The 24,214-nt window shown below is 38.6% G+C and overlaps 1 protein-coding gene across 6 annotated transcripts in view; it reads right to left on the bottom strand.

The window, feature by feature from the left end:
- The window catches only part of LIFR (LIF receptor subunit alpha), a 117,470-nt gene that overhangs the window by 7,313 nt on the left and 85,943 nt on the right, over positions 1–24,214 (bottom strand). For all 6 annotated transcript variants that reach the window (XM_070476602.1, XM_070476601.1, XM_020869346.2 and 3 more), the window contains 12 exons: positions 22,710–22,839; positions 22,107–22,276; positions 20,018–20,163; positions 18,665–18,827; positions 16,213–16,283; positions 13,727–13,937; positions 10,016–10,195; positions 8,042–8,143; positions 7,283–7,450; positions 2,923–3,084; positions 1,908–2,001; positions 187–265 (listed from right to left, as the gene is read on the bottom strand). In XM_070476602.1, coding sequence (XP_070332703.1) covers positions 187–265; positions 1,908–2,001; positions 2,923–3,084; positions 7,283–7,450; positions 8,042–8,143; positions 10,016–10,195; positions 13,727–13,937; positions 16,213–16,283; positions 18,665–18,827; positions 20,018–20,163; positions 22,107–22,276; positions 22,710–22,839 — 1,676 coding nt within the window. The remainder of the gene's footprint in view (positions 1–186; positions 266–1,907; positions 2,002–2,922; positions 3,085–7,282; positions 7,451–8,041; positions 8,144–10,015; positions 10,196–13,726; positions 13,938–16,212; positions 16,284–18,664; positions 18,828–20,017; positions 20,164–22,106; positions 22,277–22,709; positions 22,840–24,214) is intronic.

Here is a 24,214-nt window from a genome sequence, read left to right on the forward strand (position 1 = left end):
AGCAGTGAAAAGAAAAAAGAGCATGCAAACAATTTTAAATTAATAATTTTACAAGTTCAGCAGATGCTCAAGCACTGCTATTTTCTTAGTACATTTTACTGTGCATGACACTGGCATGTTAAAAACTTTTCACAAAAGACTAAAAAAAAGGAAGTCAAAGGTAAATGTAAGAAAATAAAGGATTACCTCACAGACACTCTTTTGAAACTGTAAAGCTTTACAATTTTCTGGATTTGGAATATCAGGATAGAAGGTTTCTTTAATCCTTTAAATAAAGATGATTAAATACATTTAATAATTATAGGATTATCAGTGAGACAACGAGTTAGTAAGTTATCAGGCTTATTTTGACATTTCATAGGAATATGCTAATGAACACCTGAGATAAAAAGGGAAAATCATTTTCAGCGTGATCGGTCACTGGAGCTTTCAGTGGTTCTCTATCTAAATGCATTCAGAGGTTCTCTATCTAAAAACCACAAACAGTGCTTCTACTTCTAGAACTCCAATATCTTATGAAAACGGAAAGAAAAGAATTAAGATGCTGACTGTGTTATCAAGTCAAAAGATACAGGCATTACTCACATAACCAAAATGTTCATACTGCAGACTGGATTCAATACCATTAACTACTAGAGAACATATTTGCATTTTCAGTTCTCTACTCTCAAAACAGACTTTTCCTGGACTATCAGAAAAAGGAAGGCTATTAATCTTAAGCAAACACTAAACACAAAAATGAAATTTGCTTAGTGCCCTATCATAGTTACAGCTGTTTAAAAAAATTTTGTTTGAAATTCCTATACGAGAAAAAAAATGTTGTCAATGTATGTCCAAAATATGCTTCCAATCTATCTCCTTATTTTATCTTTTTTTCTGAATTGAAATCGTCTTAAAAATGTCATTTTTGGTAATGAGAATGTGATTATCAAACAGGGTATTCTATAGTTTTAAACTGTTACTATACTGATTTATAAGCCAGGATAGCTAGAACACATTCTCTTCCTTACCATGAATGATGGCATTTTGAAGGCCAGTGAGGATCAAATGAAGACAGCCATTTGCCTGCTGGCTGAGCACGAGGCACAATTTCCTCAGACCGATCACCTCAGCTCACACCACTCACATGGTCACTGCACCCAAACACACTGCTTTCTCCAGAAGATCAAGCTCTTTCCAATTCCTTTTCTTTGCCTGGCACATCCTCTCCTCTTCCCCTGTTCCAGGGGAACCTCCACAGGGAAGCCCGACTGCCCGCAGGGACATGTTCCCCACGGTTCTCTCACGTGCTGGTCCCAGCACCCACTCACACTTCTCCGCATGTATTTATTGAATGACTACGGGTTCAAGTCCATCCTCCCCACTATTCTATATGTCTGAGGATCATACCTATTTAGTCTACCACTGCACCTCCCTTCACATGGGAGGGCCATTCACATTTGTTAAATAAATGACCAGATTTTCTAAACAGATCACCAGGACAAGTGAGAGCGCAATCATTAAACTACATTTAACCCTGCATATAGCTACTGACATACTTATGCCTTGAAATTTCTTTTTTTGGTATAATGGCTACTACTTTAATTAGTAAGTATGCTTTTGTGCATGCTCAATCATGTCTAACTATCTGTGACCTCATGGACTGCAGCCTGCCAGACTTTCCTGTCCATAGTAGGGGAAATTTACACTTTTCCTTTGTTAAGTTTTAAAACCTGTGAATAATATGCCATGTTCTTGTCTAATATTATCTCCAAGATTAATTCTGACCAATATAAATATTTATTACCTAGTTTCCACCAAAAAAGGTGTACTTGTTATTTTGTTCAGTTGCAAGTTGGGTCAGACTCTCAACACATGAACTAATCAATCATGCCCTTAAGAACAAAACAGCGAGAGTAAATCATTACCATTCTCGTTTCCGATAGCAAAGGATACTTGTTACCACTCCAATGATGACAGCCACTGCCACTGGGATGAGAATGGCAATAATCAAGCCCACAGCTGAAAAGAGAACATTGCAGATGTTAAAATCATCATTTTCATATATGAACTCAATAAATTCATATCATAAGACATTTAAGTCAGTAGATTATTTGAAGAAAAAATCCTAACTGCTCCACAGAAACTGAAAAATTATTAAAACATAACCTTAAAAAGTACTGTAATGATTTTTATACTAACACATAAATTCTTTAGAGCAGGGTTTCCCAACTTTGGCACTCCTAACATTTTAGGGCAGATATTTCTTTGACATGTGCTGGTGGGGAAGAGGCTGTTCCAGGCACTGGAAGAAGATTAACAGCATCCTTCAGCCTCTAACCACCAGATACCAGCAGCACCAACCAAAACCGCACCATACAATGCCAAGTGTCCCTAGGAGGCAAAATCACCCCCAGGTGAGAACTATCGCCACATGGCCCTCCTTTATTTAAAGGCATGAATGACCTTCAACCCAGGGCTAGAGAACAAGCCTGTGATCAATGAAAGTTCTTTGCTGTTGACCAACTAATCAAGTCCATCTCCTCTACTTTCCATCTCAAATTTATAAGTGTTGTGCTTTACACTTTTTTAAGGCTGTTTCTTACATTCTTCCCTGAATATGTTAAAAATCTCAGAATATTTCGGCCAAAAAATTTTAAACCAGCTGACCGTAAGTTCAACATGCATTTAGAACTCTAAACTTCAGATATATCCCCAATCCCTTAATTTCTCAAGTATGCAGTAAACAACAGGTTCAGATAATTGGTAAGAATAAATATGAAGTCATTTCAGGCCTTTCAACACAGGCCTGAGCTCCACCTACTTTAAAAGTGTAACAAAATGTGAAATTTAAAGAAGGGGGGTTTTCTATATAAACAAAAATCACTAGAAACCCAATGCACTTGAGTATGGAAGGCAACTCAGTCACAACGTTTAACTCACAATTTTCCTTTGTCACCACAAACATGCTCCGCTCTGGGCCCATTCCTGCGCCCGTGTAGGCTCGCAAGACCAGGTGGTAGCTGGTTTTACCTTGCAGATCAGCAATCCTCAGTGTCTTCTGGGATATGTCAGTAATATTCTTAACCTTTATGTCAAAACGACCTGTTTTTCAAGTGAAGAAGATTATTACTGATCTCTGTACTACTTTTAAACACCTGGTTCCTCACACCTGTCACATATCGTTTTTAAGTGAGTCTGAGTGCTAGTCGCCTCCAGGGCCACGGCCTGTAGTGCCAGTCAGCACCATGTTCAATTCCGCCTCCACCAGTTAGTAGCTGGGTTATCTGGACCTATTACTTGAACCACTCTGAACCTGAGTTTCTCTAACTGTGAAATCCTGTACCATGACTTAGCTCTCAGAGCTGTTTTGAAGCTCTCAGAAATTTCTATGCACATTCTCTAGAATAATGCCTGGCATACAGCAGGCAATCAATAAAAGTCTCTTTTCTTTCTGTTACTAAGAGTATGAAAACCCACTGCAACCCAAACCCACGGGGGCAGTGGGACACTGTCACCTGAGCTGACCATCTGTCTGTGAGTCAAGTGAGAAACTCAAGGGAGCGGGAGCACGAATCAATGGAGATCACTCCAAATTACTCAGGAAACCAAGGTCTCAAGAAAGACACCTGTGAGGACGCCTTGGAATTCTTTTAAAAGGAAATGAGAAGAACTGTTTAAACTATTGTTTTTTTAAATTTTAACCAAAATAATGCAGTTTAATAGCTTAAAAACTCAATTACACTATATGGCTAATAAAAAGCAGCAGTTGCCTGCCTGCATCTCCCTCCCCCCAGCCAATCACTTCAAAATCAAGTTATCAGGTTCTGTGGGTATTCACTTCCATTTTTGAAATAAACTTAGATTGGTGGTAGTTTAGTCACTACATCATGTCTGACTCTTGCAATCCCATGGACTATAGCCCATGAGACTCCTCTGTCTATGAGATTTCCCAGGCAAGAACACTGGAGTGGATTGCCATTTCCTTCTCCAGGGAATCTTTCTGACCCAGGGATTGAACCTGGGTCTACTGTACTGCAAGGCAGTCTCCTGCACCGCAGGCATCTTCTTTACTGACTGAACCACCAGGGAAACCTAGATTGGTAGTGCTTGACTTTAAAATTTTAGACATTAGCTCTGACACATAACCACTACCCCTTCTCCCCTCAACTCCACATCACTGGCAGAAAAACATTAAAAAAATTTGGTAAATTCAGTGTTTATATTATCATGATTATATAAATTGAATTATTGCTAAGACAAACTGCTTGATATGATGTTTCCTTTCTTATTTTTCTGTTGTTTTAACTGCCTTTCTTCCTTATTTGTCTGATGTACCAGTTACTGATTCTTCCCACATCCTTCAATGAATATTCAACGTGATTTTCCATGTGATCCAACACAACTAAATCCCAGTGCTGTGACCTCCCCTAGCCCCTGCCCGCTCTTTTGTCAGGTTGCTTCCCAGGGTGTCTCTTCTGGACTGAAAGCCTTCTGGGGGCCCTTGTCCCAGGACTCACTGCCCCACTTATTTCCTTGTATTGAGGCTCACTCTTCTAGTAGCTTCTGGAGAAGGGACACCTGTGGGAAGTAATATGTGCAGCCTTGCCTATCTAAAAATGTCTTCTATTCTCACACAAGTAGCATTGATACTACTGTATTTGTAGATAAATTGGCTTGAGTACAGTATTATTTTAGGTTGAAAACAATTTTTTATTCAGTATTTTAGCCGTAATATCTTCTAGTATCCGGTATGTTGTTGAGAACTGCCATTCTTATTCCTGATCTGGGCACTATAACTGCTTTTCTTTGTTTCTAGGACTTTTTCTTTATATATTAGGTGCTCTGAAAATTCACCATGACATATTCAGCATAGATCTATTTCTCTATTTTACTGGTGTATTTAATGGCACCTTTTACTGCATACACTGAGGTCTTTTGGTTTTGGGAAATTTTCTTGTGCTATTTCTTTGATCGTTTCCTTCCCTTCATTCCACTCTTCTCTCTTTACAGAACTCTTATGAAGGAGGACAGGGTAGGTCTTTGACTCAAGCTGCAACTTTCTTTTACCTCCAAGTCTCTTTTGCCTCTGTCTCATTTTCAGAAGAATTTCCCCATTTTCCTTTTAATATTTCTACTTTTATTTAATTCCTTAAAAATTTCCTTGATTGCAGTTTTAATTCTGAGGAATTCATAACTGTCTTCTGTTTGTTCCTTTTTATAACATCATGTCTTTTCAGTAAATAGTTGTACCTCAACTATCCAAGAATAGTTTTTTATTTTTTTTATTTCTCTGCTTTCCCACATAACATTTGTTCCCTCTGATTTCTCCTGGTCTGTCTTACAGGTTAGAAGTTTTCTCAATCATCTGGTTATCCCTGGCTACTCCTCATGTTTGAGAGTGAGCCACTAAAAGGCTCACTGGAAGCCTGGTGTGCACAGGTGGGGTTTGCTGGTGGGTGGGCTTCACGCCTGTTCCTGACAGGAAATGACCAGCTGGGTTCCTGACTTTTCATTGGGGTAGTACCCTGAATTTCAGCATGTTTTATGTCTTTTCTCAGGAACCATTTAATCCTCTCACCTCTTGTTTGGGAAACATGCCTAGCTGAAGACCTATTAACCATGTGGAAAGGAGGAAGAAGGAAGGTCACACTGTCTGCTGTGGTGTCCCCTGCCTGGAGGCTCTCTGGTTCGGAATAAATCTGTTCTCGTTCAGGGGAGAGGGCACTCACGTGAGCTACATGACACTCTGTAGGACTTGGGGGTTCTAACTGATGCTTACACGCCTTCAGTCAACTCCCGCTGTTCAGCCCAGATTCATCCTAACCACTGGCCTCCACTGCTGGCCTGCAGGACAAACCAAACTACTTCTAACTGATGCCCGTGCAACTGTCCACCTAGACTGTCCCACCATCCACTCCTCTAGTTCACTCGGCCCACTTCCATGTACTAATGTTTCTATATCCTCTTTTTTGCCTCTCAGATTCTGTCTTTATTGGCTTTATGGGTTTTTTGTTTTTTCCTCTGTTTTACTCTAATTTTAGGGTCCAATCCACTCTAACTAGAAGTCTACATACTATAATTTTAACTGATTCAAGTGCAAAATTTCTGAGAACCTGAGGTTCAAGTGCAAAATTTCTGAGCAACTGCTGGTATAATGTCTGGGCTTCCCTGGTGGCTCAGATGGTAAAGAATCACCTGCATTGCAGGAGACCCAGGTTCAATCCCTGGGTTGGGAAGATCCCCTGGAGAAGGGAATGGCAACCCACTCCAGTATTCTTGCCTAGAGAATCCCATGGACAGAGGAGCCTGGTGGGCTACAGTCCATGGGATCAAAAAGAGTTGGACATGACTGAGCACTCTTTTTTCTGGATTTTTGCAGAATCTGATAGCTAGGGTTTGCCTCAGCTCTGAAGGTTCAGAAAATGCAGAACCCCATGATCTGGGGGAGGCACACGCTTATGCAGCTGTTCTCCAGAGGTGATTAAACTAATCCCAGGTGGGCAGCATCTCCCACTGGCACTGTTTGCTCTCTACTTGTCAGTTAGTCGTTAAACAAATAAAATGGTTTCTTTCCAAGAAAAGGTCATTAAGGAAAACAAAAGCTCTCAAACTGAAGAGATGATACATGCTTGTGTTATTCAGTCATAAATAAGAAGCATCTGACTTTGAACAGAACTGTCATTGAGGGTTTAAAGCCAAAAGTCTGCATAAACATTTCTGTATTCGTAAATCTGAGGATTCTCAAAGGTCTCTGGGCATACACTTACCAATTGTCAAGACTGACTCTAAGTTTTTAAGATTTAAGGGACACACACATGCTCTATCAAGTCAATTAAGTTTCCCAGCTCATTAAGGTCTTGGCTAACTGTGGGGATAGCTCTTTGTCAAATAAAAGGAGGCTTTGAAGCCATTCTTTAGGTTCCTGAGTTTTCACCTCCATCAGCATAAATGCAGGAAGACTTTTTTTTCTTAAGGTAACCTTCATAGGATGCTTTGTTATGCACCATGCAAGATTAGTAAGAGATGTACTCTGTCCTGTGGGGATCATAATCAAAGGCCTCAGAATAAATGATTTGAATGATTTCTTAAAGACACATGCCATTTATCACATACTAAAACTTGAAAATCTCATATTCATCAAATGACTTCTTTTTCACTTCCTTATTGTTCAGAGTTTTGGAGACCAGTTTAAACTATTCAGGAGTATTTTCTTTTACCCTTTCTTCCTTCTTTTTGTTTTTTTGTAATTAATATAGAACTTCTAAGAAACAGTATATATTTATTCCAGTAATTTACTCACCTGATTCCAAACCCATTATCTTAGATGTGTCTCTCTCTCCTTTTTCAAAGTAAAACAAATATCCTCTTAAAAATCCTCTAAGCTCTTCCACAGGAATTTCTTCCCATTTCACTAATATAGAATCTGCAGATGTATCCTCAACAGTAAAATTTGGAGCAACAGCTGGAGCTGTAAAAGAAAAGCAGCCCACACTTAAAGGAGTATTTACTAATACAGAGCAAGACATTAAGGTTTAATGAGATTTTTAGCCTCAAAAATAGCTGAACCTGGAATTAGAACATTACTCTTTATTTAATCATAAACTTTCACATATATTATCACAGCACTTTTACTATGAAGATACAAAGATAGACCTTACAACTTTCAGGTATAAAACATATCTGGGGGCGTTTGCAAAACCTATGCAAAATCTTTAAGTGGCTACTCCAACAGACCATTTCTATTTCCCCTTTTTAGTAATAGTCCTAAATAAACAGTTTTTAAAATTTGTAAAAGTACATAGTTAAGTCTTTTTGACATCCAAAATAAGATTTAGTTTTCTCTATGACAAAAGTAAAACTGTGAGATGTAAACATTAAACAAATGAAGTAAGAATAAGTAATTATAAATAATTTTAGTTATCATATACCTTATTTTTCTTCCTTGAACTAATGAACATCTCAATTCAATCTATTTTTAGAATTCAATATTAAAATTGATGTCTACTTATAATTTCTCATGTTATCTTCAACTCTAAGAAAACTTACCCATTTAACTTACCCAATTCTTCTACATATCCAATTATAGAACGTAATAATTGATATCCTTGATTTCTGCACCCATACACCGAAAAATTATATCTTACACCTGGTCGAAATTGATCTACAGGATGAACATAATCAGTAAACTCCTAAGTACATATGACTATGAATATCTATTTTAGAAATATCAAACTGATAATAACTCACTTTGAAATTTCCAAAGCTAATTTTACAAAGGTTACAGAAAATACATTTGCATTTCCAAAACTAGTAAACATTCAGAGTGAAAACTGACTTGACAAAAATTAAATTCACATCTGAAAAGTTTAGTGTTATAACATGACATCAGCTTGAAGGGGAAAAAATTGTAATCAAGGTTCTCATTTTGTTCCTTCAAATTAAGCAATGACAACTTCTTCCTAGATTTGGTCCTGGGTCAGTTTTTGAAACGGTCCCAGGTGTATCACACCTCTGAAAAGCCCTTCTCTGACTAGGGTTATTTGTGGGTTGGAAAGAACCCATTGCTCTTCCCTTGTTCCAAGAAGCAGATACTGAAATTTCCACTCTACACAACACCTCGGGGTTAAAGGAAATGGGACTTAAGAGTCTAATCCTCTTTACAGCATCAGCATTTAGTGCTATTAACTCCACAAGACATACAAGAAAAGCATTTTAACTTCGATCCAAGTTAATCACTTTCAAATGTGTCCTCAATACAATGCAAAGCAGGGTGGATGTAACAAGACCCCTGGCCTGGAGCAGCTGGCAGGACAGATGTGAAGGGCTAACAGAAAGATGCTATGTGGGGCCTCTACATCAAAGGTCCTCCTTCTCATCCTACAGGTTTCAACTTCATCTTATATCCCAGATATTCCAACTAAAGAGACATTTCTCACCTCTCTGCATCATTCCACCCTGCCCCAGTCCATTCTGATCATTCTTAAGGCCAAAGTGAGAAAGGAGGGAAGAGGGGGTCATAATTTATACAGAGCACACTATGGCTGTGTAAGGTTGGGCTGCACTTCTCTGGTGAGGGACGGCGCACTCGGCAAAGAAAAAGAAAGGCAACCACTGAGGCCCTGGCCAGTTATGCACATGAAAGAATCTGGCTGTGTTCCAAGTAGAACTGGAAAAGAAAATCTGAAGCTCCATATAGGAATCCAATGCGTGGGGCTCACCCTGACCATCTTGACAGTGAACAGAGTAAACGAGCAGAACGTGATTGCTGGGAGCGAAGGCTCAGCAGCTGCTCGCTCTCCTGAACTTCATTCACTCACACGTGAGGGAGACGGGGCGGGGGAGGAGGTGACGTCAGAAGCTTCACTACCAAGAGGTTCCACAGTTCCCACAGGCAGAGGCACACTGAAGGAACAGTGACAGTGCAGAGGCTAGAGTTCCCGAGGACAAGGCTGGCTCAGCCTGCAGCTAACTGCACACCCTGCTTGGCTGCATCATCTTAGGCTTGCAGCTCCTGAGCTCCACCCCGGCCCTCAATGCACCCCTGACCTAGGTCAGGGGAGGTGGTAATGGGTGCAGGTCCTTTGTGCTCAGCAATCTGGCTTGTGGGCAAACAGGGGCAAAAGTGATGGCGAGTGAGGTCATTATAAACAGTGCTGTGCTGAACATTCTTAGATGTACATCTGTGCTGCTCTTGGATTTTATTTTTCTTAGAATACATTCCTAGACAAGTAACGACAAGATCAAAGTCTATGAACTGTTTCACACACATATTGCCACAAACTGCTTTCCAAAAAAGTTAAACCAATCCATATCCAGCCCAGTGGTGAGGGGGAACAGTCACTGCACTGCAACCAGTCACTCTGTGTTGCTCTTTAAAAAAAAAAATTTTTTTTGGTGATTAGCAGCTGTAGTGTATACAGAAATAGAAACTTAATGGTGTACACATGAAACTTGCATGATATTATAAACAAATGTCACCCCAATAAAAAGTAAATTTAAAAAATATCTTTAAAGAACTCTGAGAGACACCTACCAGATTCTATTACAGTTTCAGTGCTGTTTGAAGGGACTCTTTTCCAGTCCATGAGGCAGGGTTCAGACTGAGATGAGTTACACCACTTAATTACATAGTCGCAGGTCATGTTGGGGTTGTAATTCCAAGTGAGAAGGATCCTATTTCCCATTCCAACAGCCTGCTCTATTTTGAGATCATCTTCAAGAAAGAAGGATTTTTACTAGTGTTAAAAATAATGTTTTAAGGTAAGCCTCACGAAAATGAGCCAGAGTTACACAAATCATTTCATTGTACATACACTGCAAAATGGTGCTAAACTAGATAAACCTTCAGCCAAGTTTAGAAATGCTGCTCTATGGCAATTACTTGGTCATACAGATCAACTCTGCAGCTGGAAAAACAAAACAAAACAAAACAAAAAAGAACCAAGGATCAGGTAGTGACATAGCTGGGCCGGGACATGAAGCTCAAGAGCCGTGATGAATGGGGCAGAGGGAATGAGCACTAGAGGGTCACGGCACAGCAGCAGAGGGATGGGAGGCTGGAGAAGAGCAGGCATGGGTGGTCAGAATCTCCTCTCTCATCGTCCACTATGGATGTGAGCTCCACAAGAGCAGACGGGGGCCCGCGCCTGCAGCTCCACTCTGGGCACAGACCACGCCAAGCAGGAGCACAACCCCATGCAGTGGGTGAATGAACTGGTGTGCCAGCCCCTCGCTCCCCTTCAAGGGAGACTGCGGTCCCACGGGTGGGCGGAAGGGATGCTGGAGACAGGGCAGGGAGAAAAGCTACGGGATGGGATGGCCAGTGTGGGCAGAGCACAGTACGGATGCAGCAGGTGCAGAGGCTGACAGAGGGCACTGGGGGCCATGGTGAGGTCTGACTTCCCCACCTGCCAGATCTCAGCCTCAGTGATAAGGGAGGCCCAAGGTTGGCAGCAAGTAATTAGTGTGGGTTAGGACAGCATGGCCAAGAGGGAAATTTTCCAGAGAAACAGGGGAAAGAAGTAATTTCTCTAACTGATGCATATTTCAGTAAAAAGCCATGGGAAGGTTTTTTTGAACAAAATTTGCATTCATAAGCAACTATTACTGGACACAAGACAACAATTCGGCTTGGAATACAGGACTCTGGATACAACAGCTTCTTGGCTCAATGTGACAAAAGAATCCACACCGTCAGCCTGCACTGAGGTTATAGTAGGGCTTCAAACTGGGGAAATCCTTTAGGAACCATGATTTGTTCTGAGTTGCAGTAACTTTCTGAAAGCTGATGGCCAGACCATTGTTAGTTCTGTAAATTACTCCCGAGAGACACACAGAAAAGGTAGGAATATAGCTCCTAAATTAAAAGATAACATAGGCATTGCCTATTATTGTGAGAGCCATGAAATACCCAACCTAAATCGGCAGCTTATCTTGCCACGGGCGTTCATACATCTTTCCCTTGTCTTGTTTCTGCCTCCACAGCACCGCCTGCAGACCTCTCCTCTCTAGCAAGCGCTCCTACCTGGGCTCTGGCTGCTGTCTTGAAACATACTGTGTGTCCCTATTTCTTCCTCCTAATGTGTCCACAACTGACTGGATTAAAGGAACGGTTACGTAACAAGCAGTCAGACACTGCCCAGTGCCCTCAAACAAGTACTGAAAAGGTCCTGAGGACCCAAACTGGGCCAATTTTTCTTCCTTCAGGAGTGGGTGATCATAGAAACATGACCCCATACTAGGGCGGGGCAGCAAGGGGGGCGATCAGGAATGACTCAGAAGAGGCGCTAACTGGGCGAGGAGGCAGGAGTAGCCGGGAGAACTTGTGACTTAAAAAGCTGTCAAGGCAGCTGAGGCAGAACGGACAGTCACTGTTCAGTTCAGTTGCTCAGTCATGTCTGACTCTCTTCGACCCCATGGACTGCAGCACACCAGGTTTCCATGTCCATCACCAACTCCAAGTTTACTCAAACTCATGTCCACTGAGTCAGCGATGCCATCCAACCATCTCATCTTCCCCTCCTCCTCCTACCCTCAATCTTTCCCAGCATCAGGGTCTTTTCCAATGAGTCAGCCCTTTGCATCAGGTGGCCAAAGTTTGCTGGAGTTTCAGCTTCAGCATCAGTCCTTCCAACGAATATTCAGTACTGATTTCCTTTAGGATGGACTGGCTGGATCTCCTTGCAGTCCAAGGGACTCTCAAGAGATTTCTCCAACACCACAGTTCAAAAGCATCAATTCTTCGGTGCTCAGCTTTCTTTATAGTCCAACTCTCACATCCATACATGATTACTGGAAAAACCATAGCTTTGACCAGACGGACCTTTGTTGGCAAAGTAATATCTCTGTTTTTTAATACGCTGTCTAGGTTGGTCACAGTTTTTCTTCCAAGGAGCAAGTGTCTTTTAATTTCATGGCTGCAGTCACCATCTGCAGTGATTTTGGAGCCCCCAAAAATAAAGTCTGCCACTGTTTCCACTGTTTCTCCATTTGCCATGAAATGATGGAACCAGATGCCATTATCCTAGTTTTCTGAATCTTGAGTTTTAAGCCAACTTTTTCACTCTCCTCTTTCACTTTCATCAAGAAGGCTCTTTAGTTCTTTTTTGCTTTCTGTCATAAGGGTGGTGTTATCTGCATATCTGAAGTTATTGACATTTCTCCCAGCAATCTTGATTCCAGCTTGTGCTTCATCCAGCCCAGCGTTTCTCATGATGTACTCTGCGTATAAGTTAAATAAGCAGGGTGACAATATACAGCCTTGATGTACTCCTTTTCCAATCTGGAACCAGTCTGTTATTCCATGTCCAGTTCTAACTGTTACTTCTTGACCTGCATACAGATTTCTCAGGAGGCAGGTCAGGTGGTCTGGTATTCCCATCTCTTGAATTCTCCAGTTTGTTGTGATCCACACAATCAAAGGCTTTGGCATAGTCAATAAAGCAGTAGTAGATGTCTTTCTGGAACTCTCTTGCTTTTTTGATGATCCAGCAGATGTTGGCAATTTGATCTCTGGTTCCTCTGCCTTTTCTAAATCCAGCTTCAACATCTGGAAGTTCACAGTTCATGTATTGCTGAAGAAGTTTGAGCATTACTTTGCTAGTGTGTGAGATGAGTGCAACTGTGTGGTAGTTTGAGCATTCTTTGGCATTGCCTTTCTCTGGGATTGGAATGAAAACTGACAGTCACTCTAACTCATCAAATTTAAAGGGGGCACTGAGGAATTTTAAAATTACATCAAAATTCTTTTCTAAAGCTTATAACTGAAGATGCAATTTAGACTTTAAGAAAAAATTTTTATCAGTAAAGGATTCCTATTAATAAAGAATTGTCTTATCAATGAAGCTGTCATTTAAAATGAGTATTTCTTCCTAACTGTTTAAAAATAGCCTAGCTGATGTGTCAACTGTCATGGTCTTGGGGAGATGTCTGAAAGCAGTTGTAAATAAACTGTTAAAATATTTCTTCCTAAGAGTAGTATCTACCACCATAACTCTACAACATTACGTGTTAAAGTAATTGGGTTTTGTAATTATTTTGTCCATCAGTGTAGATGCTTCCAGTCAATACTGAAGGCTACTGCCTCTCCATGAATATTTAAGAGTAATCTGCCTGTTCCTCCTTACTCATTAGCAGCAGCAGAGGGTATGAGAGGAAAGCTGACGTGATGAGAGCAAGCAACACTATCAAAATGTTCCCCCTTGCTCTCCTTCGCTTATATACTACTTTTACCTTAAGTACTCACCATTGGGAATTTCCATACTGGCTATTTCAGAAGGCGGTGATAAGCCAGCAGAATTTTTTGCCACCACACTGATGATGTAGTCATTTTTATCAAGTTGTAATTCTGCCTTGTGTTGAGGATCAGGAATAGAAAGGGACTGTGTTTCCTCATCTGATGAATACGATACTTTATAAGAAAGTATTTTTCCATTAGCTTCATTAATGGGTAAAGGCTATTAAAAAAAGAAAAATAAATTCTGTTATAAAAACTGGCAAAGGTGATGTGACAAGGCAAGGCCATTGAGTTTTAACTGGATACTTCACTAATCCGAACAAAGTAATCTTAGGAAACATGAGTCATTAACAGTGCACAGCACAGACTTTAAATAGTGAGATCTGGAAAAATCAGGGAAGCGGTGCTGAACAAAAACTACCCTTGCTGTAAGCAGTACACAAAAATATAAAAATTAAGTAACAAAACAACATTTAGCTTCATATTATTCAGAAGGAAACCAAAAGAAGAGATGAGAAGCAGTGCTCTATGTAAAAATAAATAAAATGTTAAAAAGTATGGCATCATGTTTTTAAAATAGTTATTGTTTTCTCATTTTAAAGTATTACTTGCTTATTACAGAAAATGTGGAAAATATTAAAAAGTTGGAAGAAAAATCTCCCATATTCCCATTTCTTAAATATTCTTACATTCTGGTATTTCCTTCAAGCTGTTTTTCTAGTTGGAGACTTTTATTGAAATTGTTTCAATCATACTATACAATTGTCTATCTTTTTTTCACTTTTCTACAAGACACACTTTTTTTGGATAATACAGTTATGTATATTTCTAACAGCTTTATATTTCATATAGCATTTTCATTAGTTTACCTGAATATTTCTTAAATAGGTAGAATTTAAATTGTTGCCATTTTTTTTTTCCACAATAAAATGAACCTTTTGGTGCCACAGTTTTTTCCCCAGTTAGGATTAATTCCTTAATGTGGGGTCCCAAATCTGGGCTTACAGGAAAGGAAATAAACATTCAAACGTCTTTACTTTTATGTCTAAACTGCTTGTCAAAACAATCTCTCCAATTTATACAGCAGTGCCCAGGACCCTCTGGGTCCAGCCACTAATGCTCTGCTGCAGACACGGAGGTAGCTCTCTGATGGCCTGGTCCACTGAACACGCTACCATCCCAAGAGTTGTGGGTTTCATTTGATACTGCCCATTCCTTCACATATCACCCCCATTCCCTTGGTTTCTGCACACTGTTTTCTTCTGGTCTTCCTGCCCTTCTAACCTTCCCAATCTCCTCTGCTGGATCCTCCTCCTCTGCTGGTTCTTCAGATGCCGCCACCACCCACCATTCCACACTTGGCCTCTCTCTACACTGTGTGCTGAGTGATCAATTTACATGCTACTCAAAGCTATGTCTTTAGCTCAGACCTCTCCGGAGCTCCAGAGCCTTACACCAAACTACTGCCTACTGAACTATACTCGATCATCCTAGTGGCACATGTTTTAAATAATCAACATGTCCAAAACAACTTAATTTTCCACCCAAATATGGCAGAACCATAAACTAGTCACTGAAGTTAGAATCTGAATTGCTTCAATATTTTTAATCCTTGGTTAAACATTCATCTAGTCTGAAAAATATCCTAAACTCTCTACATTGAAGTCATTTGTACAATCATTCCTGTATTACTGTACAATCTGACAGACAACTGACAGCAGCTAGGGGGTTTTTCCAATTAAGAATAAGAGGGGATGCAGAGTCATATACAGACGACCTCCAAGTGATGAAGATGTACACGACATGCTCATAGACTTCAAAGATTCACTTTAATCAAAGCCATATGATATCAAGTTTTTGTTAAAGTTTACTTTAAATAACAAAATGCACTATTTAAAAGAATCTGGTTATAACTGTTCCTATTAAATCTGATGCAGAAAACAACTGTTTGTGGTTTTGATTTTCATAAATCAGCAATGAAAACATTTGCTCCAGTAAGGTTTATGCTCTAGTAAAACATAATGCAAATCCTATTTTAGCTAAAATTTTAGAAAACTTTGTAAAATTTTGTAATTGCTATACTGTAACACAATTTATTTAGGGAACAACAAATTATGCTGACTGATAGATATAAAAAGTTGGTTTCCTATTCACTGCAGAGAAAATACAACATAAACACTTAGGATTCTAACTTGTGGTTTCTGGCTGCATTTCTAAGGTGAGATAGATGGAATTCATGAAACCCTCGGTTCTTTATAAGTCTCATAAAATCAAACTGAAGAATGCCTAGACCTGAGACAGAGATCCTCACTACAAGGACTGTGGTACGTCTGCAGTGATGAGGAATTTGGGAGTCTTAGAAGCCAGGCTACATTCTCAGCAATAGTGTCAGTCTGGGAAATCCTGGCTCCCTAATAACCCAAGAACCATATGTAATTTAAGTAGTTTAGCATACTAAAGTTACTTAAATATTCAAGGAAAAATAAGACACTTACCTTCCAATATATTATTAGATTTCTTCCATCAGAACTCCACTCCCTCCAAGTATCTGGTCCCTTTGAAGGAACTAGAAAAGAGATTTAAGAGTTAATATTTGAAGATGCATACTATGTCAGCTGATAAGATCAGTAACTGGGATGGCAGGGTTTAAAATTGAAATTTTCAGTAAAAATGTGAAGCAGTTAGTGCTTTTAAGTCATTTTCCACTTAGAAAATGAAGCAATGGAAAAGCTGAGCTCTGAACATCTGCAAAGCACAAGGTCCCTTACAAGGGGTTAAAATCACCCTCACATCCCTCAGACGGATTGGGGCTGCCCCTCCATCTCACATCCTCCAACCTCCCCTTATTCAAGCTGGCTCTGGCTACAGGCTGGCTTCCTGATTGTTCCTAAAACATGCAGAGGACACCCACTCCAGTCTTTTTGCACTTTCTGTATTCTCTCTTCCTCTACCTAGAACTTTCCTCCACTGAATTAACTATGTAGCTTCCTTCCCCACCTCCTTTATATCTCAGATCAAGTGTTACCTTATTAGTGAAGTCTTTCCCAGCTACCTTATTTAAAATTGCACCCCCTCTCCCCAACCACTTGGCCTTCATTCCCTAGCCCTCTCTCTAGTTTTTATTTTTTTCCATGGTACTCATTGCCACCCAAAATACACTATTACACATGTAGTTTTAAAAACTCATTTCTAATACTCTATCCTCTGCACTCCATGGGCAGAGAATGCTGTTTTATTCACTGCTATATTCCTAGTAACTAGATGACTCCTGACACATGGTGGATACTTGTAAGTATTTATTAAGTGAATTAATGCCTTTATTCAATGAGGTGTAAATAAAGTGTTTCCTCTAGGCAACAACAGCTCATCAACTAAAGGCAAAAGCTCCTGTGGTAACTAGTTTCCAAAAGGACCAATGATGCTGGTCATGCCCCCTGACATTCACAGTGTGGTGGTCCCTTCTCTACTGTATCAGGGTTGGCCTGTGTGGCCAGTAGGGTACAGTAGATGTGATGTATGTTCCTTCTGAGACTAGGACATAAAGACATTGTGGAAGCTGCCTTGTTTTCTCTTTGATCACTAAACCTGGGTGCTGCTGGCTGCCATTTGAGGATACTCCAGCAGCCCTATGGAGAGGCCCACACAGTGAGGAATGGAGACCTCGTGCCAACAGCCATGTGAGTGAACCATCCTAAAAGCCAATCCTCTAGACCCAGTCAAGCCCACAGGCCCCACTCACATCCTGATTGTAGCCTCCTAAGAAACTCTAAGCCAGAGCCACTCAGCTAAGCTGCTCCTAAATTTCCAATCCAAAGACACTGTGAGATAACAAATGCTTTCAGTTTTAAGCCACTGAGCTCTGGGGTAATTTGTCACAGCAACAAATAACTAGTGTACTCTCTCTCGGGACTCAAGCATGATCCAAATAATTCTTGGATGCATTGTAAAGATCCTTTCATCTCTCTCGTCTTTATGTGAGGAGACAAAATCTGGGTTAATACCTATCAGTTTTTGTCTTACTGTTTCTCTGCTTATTGCTTCCTCTGTGGTTCAGACAATAAAGAATCTACCTGCCATGCCAGGGACCTGGTTCAACCCCTGGGTCAGGAAGATCCCCTGGAGAAGGGAATGACAACCCACTCCAGTATTCTTGCCTGGGAAATATATGGACAGAGGAGCCTGGCCAGCTACAGTCCATGCAAAGACTTGGACTCGACTGAGCGACTAACACACATTATATTTTTTGGAAGAAGTTTGATATTCCCTTTATTATATAGTGCAAATAAATCTTTTGCTATTCTTTTACTGAATAATTTCCGAAAATTACACCTATTTCTAAATTTTTGCTGTTTGAAAGTTGATATCTGGATTAATCAAGAGTAGAATCTCAATCTGTCTTTAGAAATTATCATACTCGGCAAACCAGTTACCTGATTTTTTAGATGTTTTGATCTGGGTGTACCACAGAAACTGAAGTTCAAGAACTTGTAGTCCCGACCATCCTCAGGCCTAAGTCACAATATTCTACCAAATTAGCTTTATTAATAATTGCTTTCAATAAAGAAATACTCTAAATATATTATAATAATTAAAATACCAGGAATAGGAGGAAAAAGTGTGAGAAAAAATCACCCCATAATCTTACTATATTTCAAGTTTGGTTTCCTATGTATCATCCTAATATAGTTATAATCACATTGTGGATAAGGGAGCTTAGCAGTTTCACAATAACATAAGCCAAGCATTTTTCCACGTTATCACGAAACTAAAACTCATTCAAAATCTTTGTATGGTATTTTACTGCTGCGGTATTAAATAATTACACAAGTTATCTAAACATTCTCCTACTTTTAGTCACTCTGGTGACATTTTCGTTAAAAAAAAAAAAAGGTATAAAATTTCAGGATCTGTAGTAATAATTAGCCATAAATCATTCAGTTAACTTACTGGCTTCTTTGGTTAAATACTGTTTTTCTTTGCTCCATTTGCTCCATTTCCAGAAAGGGTCAGTAGAACAACGAATCCGAAAAGTGTATATGGTATATGGATTTAACTTGTCCACAGTGGTAAGGTAATTTGAACTTTCTACCCCCCTCATTGTGACACTCCGCTATTAGAAAACAATCATATATATTACATATGTAATATCATGTATATATGAATAAATATATATATACATATAGTTTTTAGAAGAAAGCCTCCCAAATTTGCAACATAAATTGACTGAATGTCCTAAGACTTTACCTCTATAAAATCAAAGACAGTTCATCCACTATATTTTAATTCTTATATAAAATTCAAAATCAGTGAAATTATATTCTGCAATAGGAAAAAAAATTAAGGTATATTTTTAATCCAAATGTTGAACCTAAGTAATAATGGTCAATTAAATTATACAGAGATGATGATATTCTGTCAATGGTTAATGGTGATGCAATATACCTTAATATAATTTAGTAATCTAAGATGACCTGGAGTATTAAATACATTATTCAGATATTTGGAAGCTTATTGGAGGCAGGCATTATTTATGCATTATATTTTACATGGCACTTAGAGCCTCTAGTGCAGTGCTAAACATGTAGAATATCCAACAAATATTTAAACCAAATAAAATTAAGATGAAGCAATCTGAAACAAATTTGAGATCTGCATGCCTCTGGAAAGTCTCTGAGTTCCCAATTACTTATGGCAAAGGAACTTTTTGTGTTACATTTTGCAGTTTGACTGATTTTCTAGAAATTATCAGTACATTTCCAAATAACTATTTAAGTAGAATGTCATTTATTTTAGATCCACCCCAAATTACAAGATGGTGCAGCATAAAATTCAACTTAAGTATTTAAAATGTATTAAAAAGTCATGTTTTGACTTATAATGACCAATTATAACTTGCTCCTATTGCTGCACTTAGCAGTTTTAAAAATCACATCTTCTCTCTGCTGCTGATTAGTCCATTAACTAACACAAAGGCTACAGCAAAAACTACTCATTTATTCACAAATTTATTGAGCGCCAGTTGCATGCCAGAGACTATACTAGACCTGGGCACGTTCTGAGTAGCAGCAGTCATACTTATATTCTATAACACCTAGTACTACAATTGTTTTTAAGTGCTAAATGCAATACTGTTATGATGTGTGTATATATACACACACACACACATATAATGGCTTTTAGGAAACCTCTATAATAAGTAATCTGAGAGCTTACACATGTGAATTTACTTAATTCTTTCTGAAAACTATGTATTTTATCCAAAATAATGTTAAAGGAAGTTTAGAGGAGAATCTTACTCACCAATTCATGCTCTGAGTTAGTTTTATTAATTTTAATTTGACATAACAGTTTAATTTTTGTAAAGTTGCCTGGTAAATGCCAGGAAAGTGTCACAGCTGTTGAATTAATATCCTTCACTTTGACTGAAGTAGGAATACGGGGATGAACTGTAAATATAATTTTCAAAAATTACTTTAAAAGTTATTTTCTAATATGACAAATGAGAGCCAAAGAAAACAAAAAACAGGAGATGTGTTATTAGTGCTGATCAACAATGTTCCACCCAGTGTTTGTGGAAGACAAACCTCACATTTATGGTCTGACACCAGGCCAGCATTCGCCCAAGCTGCTCAGTTCGCACCAGAAATACTAAAAGGCAGTCTCTGCCATTAAGGAACCCCTCCTTCACTTGAAGAATGACAGAGAGAAAGGAAGAAAAGCAACAAGAGTATATACATTAAGTCCTAGTGTGTGGTAGAGACATTAACAGATACTGTAATTTGGCAAAACTACTGCAGAAAAGCATTTCAGGCTGGAGTCCTGGCAAGAACAAAGGCAAGGCGAAGCAAACTACACACTATATTGGTTATACTGCATACAGTAATTTGAGTGATAGGAAAGAATCATGGGAAAGACAGGGCTGAAATGGCAGAGGGCAGATAAATACATACAAAAGTGCCACTCAAATATAAAATGTAGCCTTTCAGATCTTAGGGGAAAAACATCAAGAAATAACGAAGACGAAGAGAAAGAATAATTGATATAAGTGACTTACATTTACAAGTAAGGCAACAGGACCATCTACTAATCGCTTGAGGGCTGTCTTTAATGCAAATGGTTTAAGCCCTTAGCCCCTGGCTGTCTCTAAGAGAAGTCTTCCATGCTACTGCTCTGTATATTGCAGAGCTGGTCTCAGTTGATACATGTGGAAAGACCGCAGGAATGAATGCCAAAAAGAACTGACCTCTTTTATTTCTATTTTGAGCTATATACTAATAGGGTTGGTAAAAATTCAGATTTCTGTAAAATTTCAGTAAAATTATGAAATTTTACTGAATCCTATCAGTAAATAGGAACGAACTATTTACTGATACATAAAACAACGTGGATGGATAGCAAAGACATCATCCTTAGTAAAAATGCCAACTTCCTATGGCGCAGGGGTAAAGAATATGTTTGCCAATGCAGGAGATGCAAAAGACACAGTTCAATCCCTGGGTGGGGAAGATTGCCTAGAGGAGGAAATGGCAACCCACTCCAGTATTCTTGCTTGGAGAATCCCATGGACAGAGGAGCCTGGCAGGCTAGAGTTCACGGGGTTGCAGTCAGACACAAGCACAAACAAACACACGAATGCCAAAGGTTACATAGTGTATGACTCCATTTACACACATTTCCCATGTGACAAAACAACAGACATGAAGAACTGATTAGCTGTTTTCCAGGGACAGAGGTTCATGTGTGTGTGTGTGTGTGTGTGTGTGTGTTGACGGAGGGAGATGGGGTTGCTAAAGTGACAGCAAAAGGCAGTTCCTTTGGGGTGACAGGACAGTTCTGTATCTTAACTGTACTGGGGGGTTACATAAATCTATACATGGATCTGATTTCACAAAGCTACACACATACCACACACAATTAAATGCATAAAAACTGGTGAAAACAGAGCAAGGTCAGTAGTCAGGTTCAGTATTGAACCAGGAGGGTCAATTGTCTAACTGAAGTACAGTTCCATAAGATGATACTACTGAGAAAGTTGGAAGGAGGACTCTATTATTTTTGCAACCACCCCTGAGTCTACAATTATTTCAATATAAAAAGTTTTTAAAAATTGGGCAAAAATATCTTCAGAAATCAAAATTATCAGATAAAGCCATTTATAGTTTCTATGGAACTAATTCAAATTTTTATTTGAATTCAATAAAATAGTGAAACTTGAAATTTAAATTTTAAAGATTTTTAAATGAAATTTTAAAAATGAATACTAAGTAACTATAAAGGAAATAATCAGTAAAAAAAAAAAAAAAATCCCTAGAAGCACTTTTCATTAACCTCAAGACATTTTACCACTTCTAAAGTTATTTTTTAGACACTGGTTTATGCAGCAATTTACCTTTTTCAGTTACGTTAATTAAAAGTGTTGATTCTGTCTGACCCAGAAGATTTTGAGCATTCAATGTAAAGTTGTATATTTCTTGGTTTGAAAGTATTTGAAAGAATAACTGGTAGCTTTCATTTGTGGACACTTTATTTCCGCTAAATCTATTATATTTTCCTGAAAAACTGAAAAAGAGAATATTAAGGAATATTAAAATAATTTCAAAATGGCAAGAGATATATTACAGGAAAAAATTGATGAGTAAATTTCAAGTAGTTTTTTCAAAAAAGTTTATATTTCCAAGTGTATATATATTACATACTCAGGGAAGAAAATATATACAATGCAAAAAACAGAAGAAAATAATCAGCCATATTCCCACTACCCAGAGAGTCTCTGTTCATATTTGAGGGTTCTTCTTTCTAGGCCTTTTAAAAAAAGACGACAAGATATTGAGTCTGCAATGTGTTTAAATTACAGTGTTTATAATATACCCAATTTTCTACAGCATATTTTGTTTTATATCTTTTGTATAGATGAAATAGAACATCTCCTTATGTCATTTAACATCCTTCCAGCATGCAATACTGTCTGACAACCTTTCCCAGCGACCTTCACCTTTCAAATAAAGTGTAACTTGTACTGCGTGGGCCCTCCAAGGACGTCGGTCTTCCTGGATTCCAAGTGCAAATGATTTCTTTTAAATCATATGTCTCACAGTTCAGTTTCTGAGGAATGTCTGGTGGATCTAATTAAAAAATGAAAAAAAAAAGCAGTTACTTTGGTTACATATACCTTCCCTAAAAAATGTTGCATTTTATAAATGTTAATTACATTTTGGACAATTTTCTTAAAAAATAAAATAATTTGCTTATTACATTTTGAGTGATGCAGCAATTACCATTCTTTGTATAGCATGTTGTGTCAGAGTTCATATTACATTAGGAATGATGGATTAAAATATACCTAAGAGCGACTATTAGCTCATTCGGAAACTTCCTCCTAGCAACCTTAAGAGATCAACTATCATGTTTTTCCCTTAATCCTATTTTACAGTCCATCAAATCTCTCAAAGGAACCTGTGTGCAACTAGTTGAATCAGAAAAATCTACAGGTTAAAAGTATTATCATCTATCATCTTTATAGTGTGACTTGAAAAGAAGTACCAAATCATATTATAAGTCAATATAAGTCATGTTATAAGTTTCAGAGTTCTTAAATAAGTTACAAGGACTATTATTTACAAAGTAATTCTTGGTAAAATTCTGCATCTCCCTATATTCAAAGTGACAACTGCTCTTTTGTTCCTTAATGAAACTATTCTGTTTTTGTAGGGGCAAGACAAGAAAAAGAAAAACAGTTGTCTTTGTTTTGACAGACCTTAGTGTGATAAACTAAAATTCTACAATGTGACAATGATTACAGAAAGGGATTTTTTTTTTTTTAAGAAAGTGGTATTTCTATAATCTTACTTAACCAAGCATACACAGACACTGATATTTCCTACTGTCATTTTTTTTTTAGGAATTAAAAAAAATTACTTATTTTTAGCTGCACTGGGTCTTTGTTGCTGCGTGGGCTTTGTCTACCCGAGACTGTGTTTGTTTCAGTTGGCGGTGCACAGGCTTCTCACGGCGCTGGCCTCTCCCACTGAGGAGCACAGGCTCTAGGCACACGGGCTTCAGCAGTCACAGCACTGGGCTCAGGAGATGCGGCGCGTGGGGCCCAGCTGCTCCTTGGCATGTGGAATCTTCCCGGACCAGGGATCAAACCCGAGTCTCCTGAACTGGCAGACTGATTCTTATCCTCTTATCTTGTCCACCAGAGAAGTCCCTTACTGTCATATTTATCTAAACTATCTTCCAAGGAGGTTAAGTTTTTGTTAAACAATTATCTACTTGTTGAAAAACTCTAAAAAATAAATTTATTTTTAAAAACCTGTATTTTTAAAATAGTCTTTAGTTTATCAAACAAGATTTAGAAAATTTCACATACTTTCCCCAGAGATAAGCATTACATCCTTCAAAGTACTTGGGGTAACATTAAGAGAAGTAATGAGTATTTATATGAAAGTTTAACAACTGGTTAATAAAACTAACACTGACTTATTTATTTTGAAAACC

This window comes from Odocoileus virginianus, chromosome 14 (genome assembly GCF_023699985.2).
Source record: "Odocoileus virginianus isolate 20LAN1187 ecotype Illinois chromosome 14, Ovbor_1.2, whole genome shotgun sequence".
Lineage (NCBI taxonomy): Eukaryota > Metazoa > Chordata > Mammalia > Artiodactyla > Cervidae > Odocoileus > Odocoileus virginianus.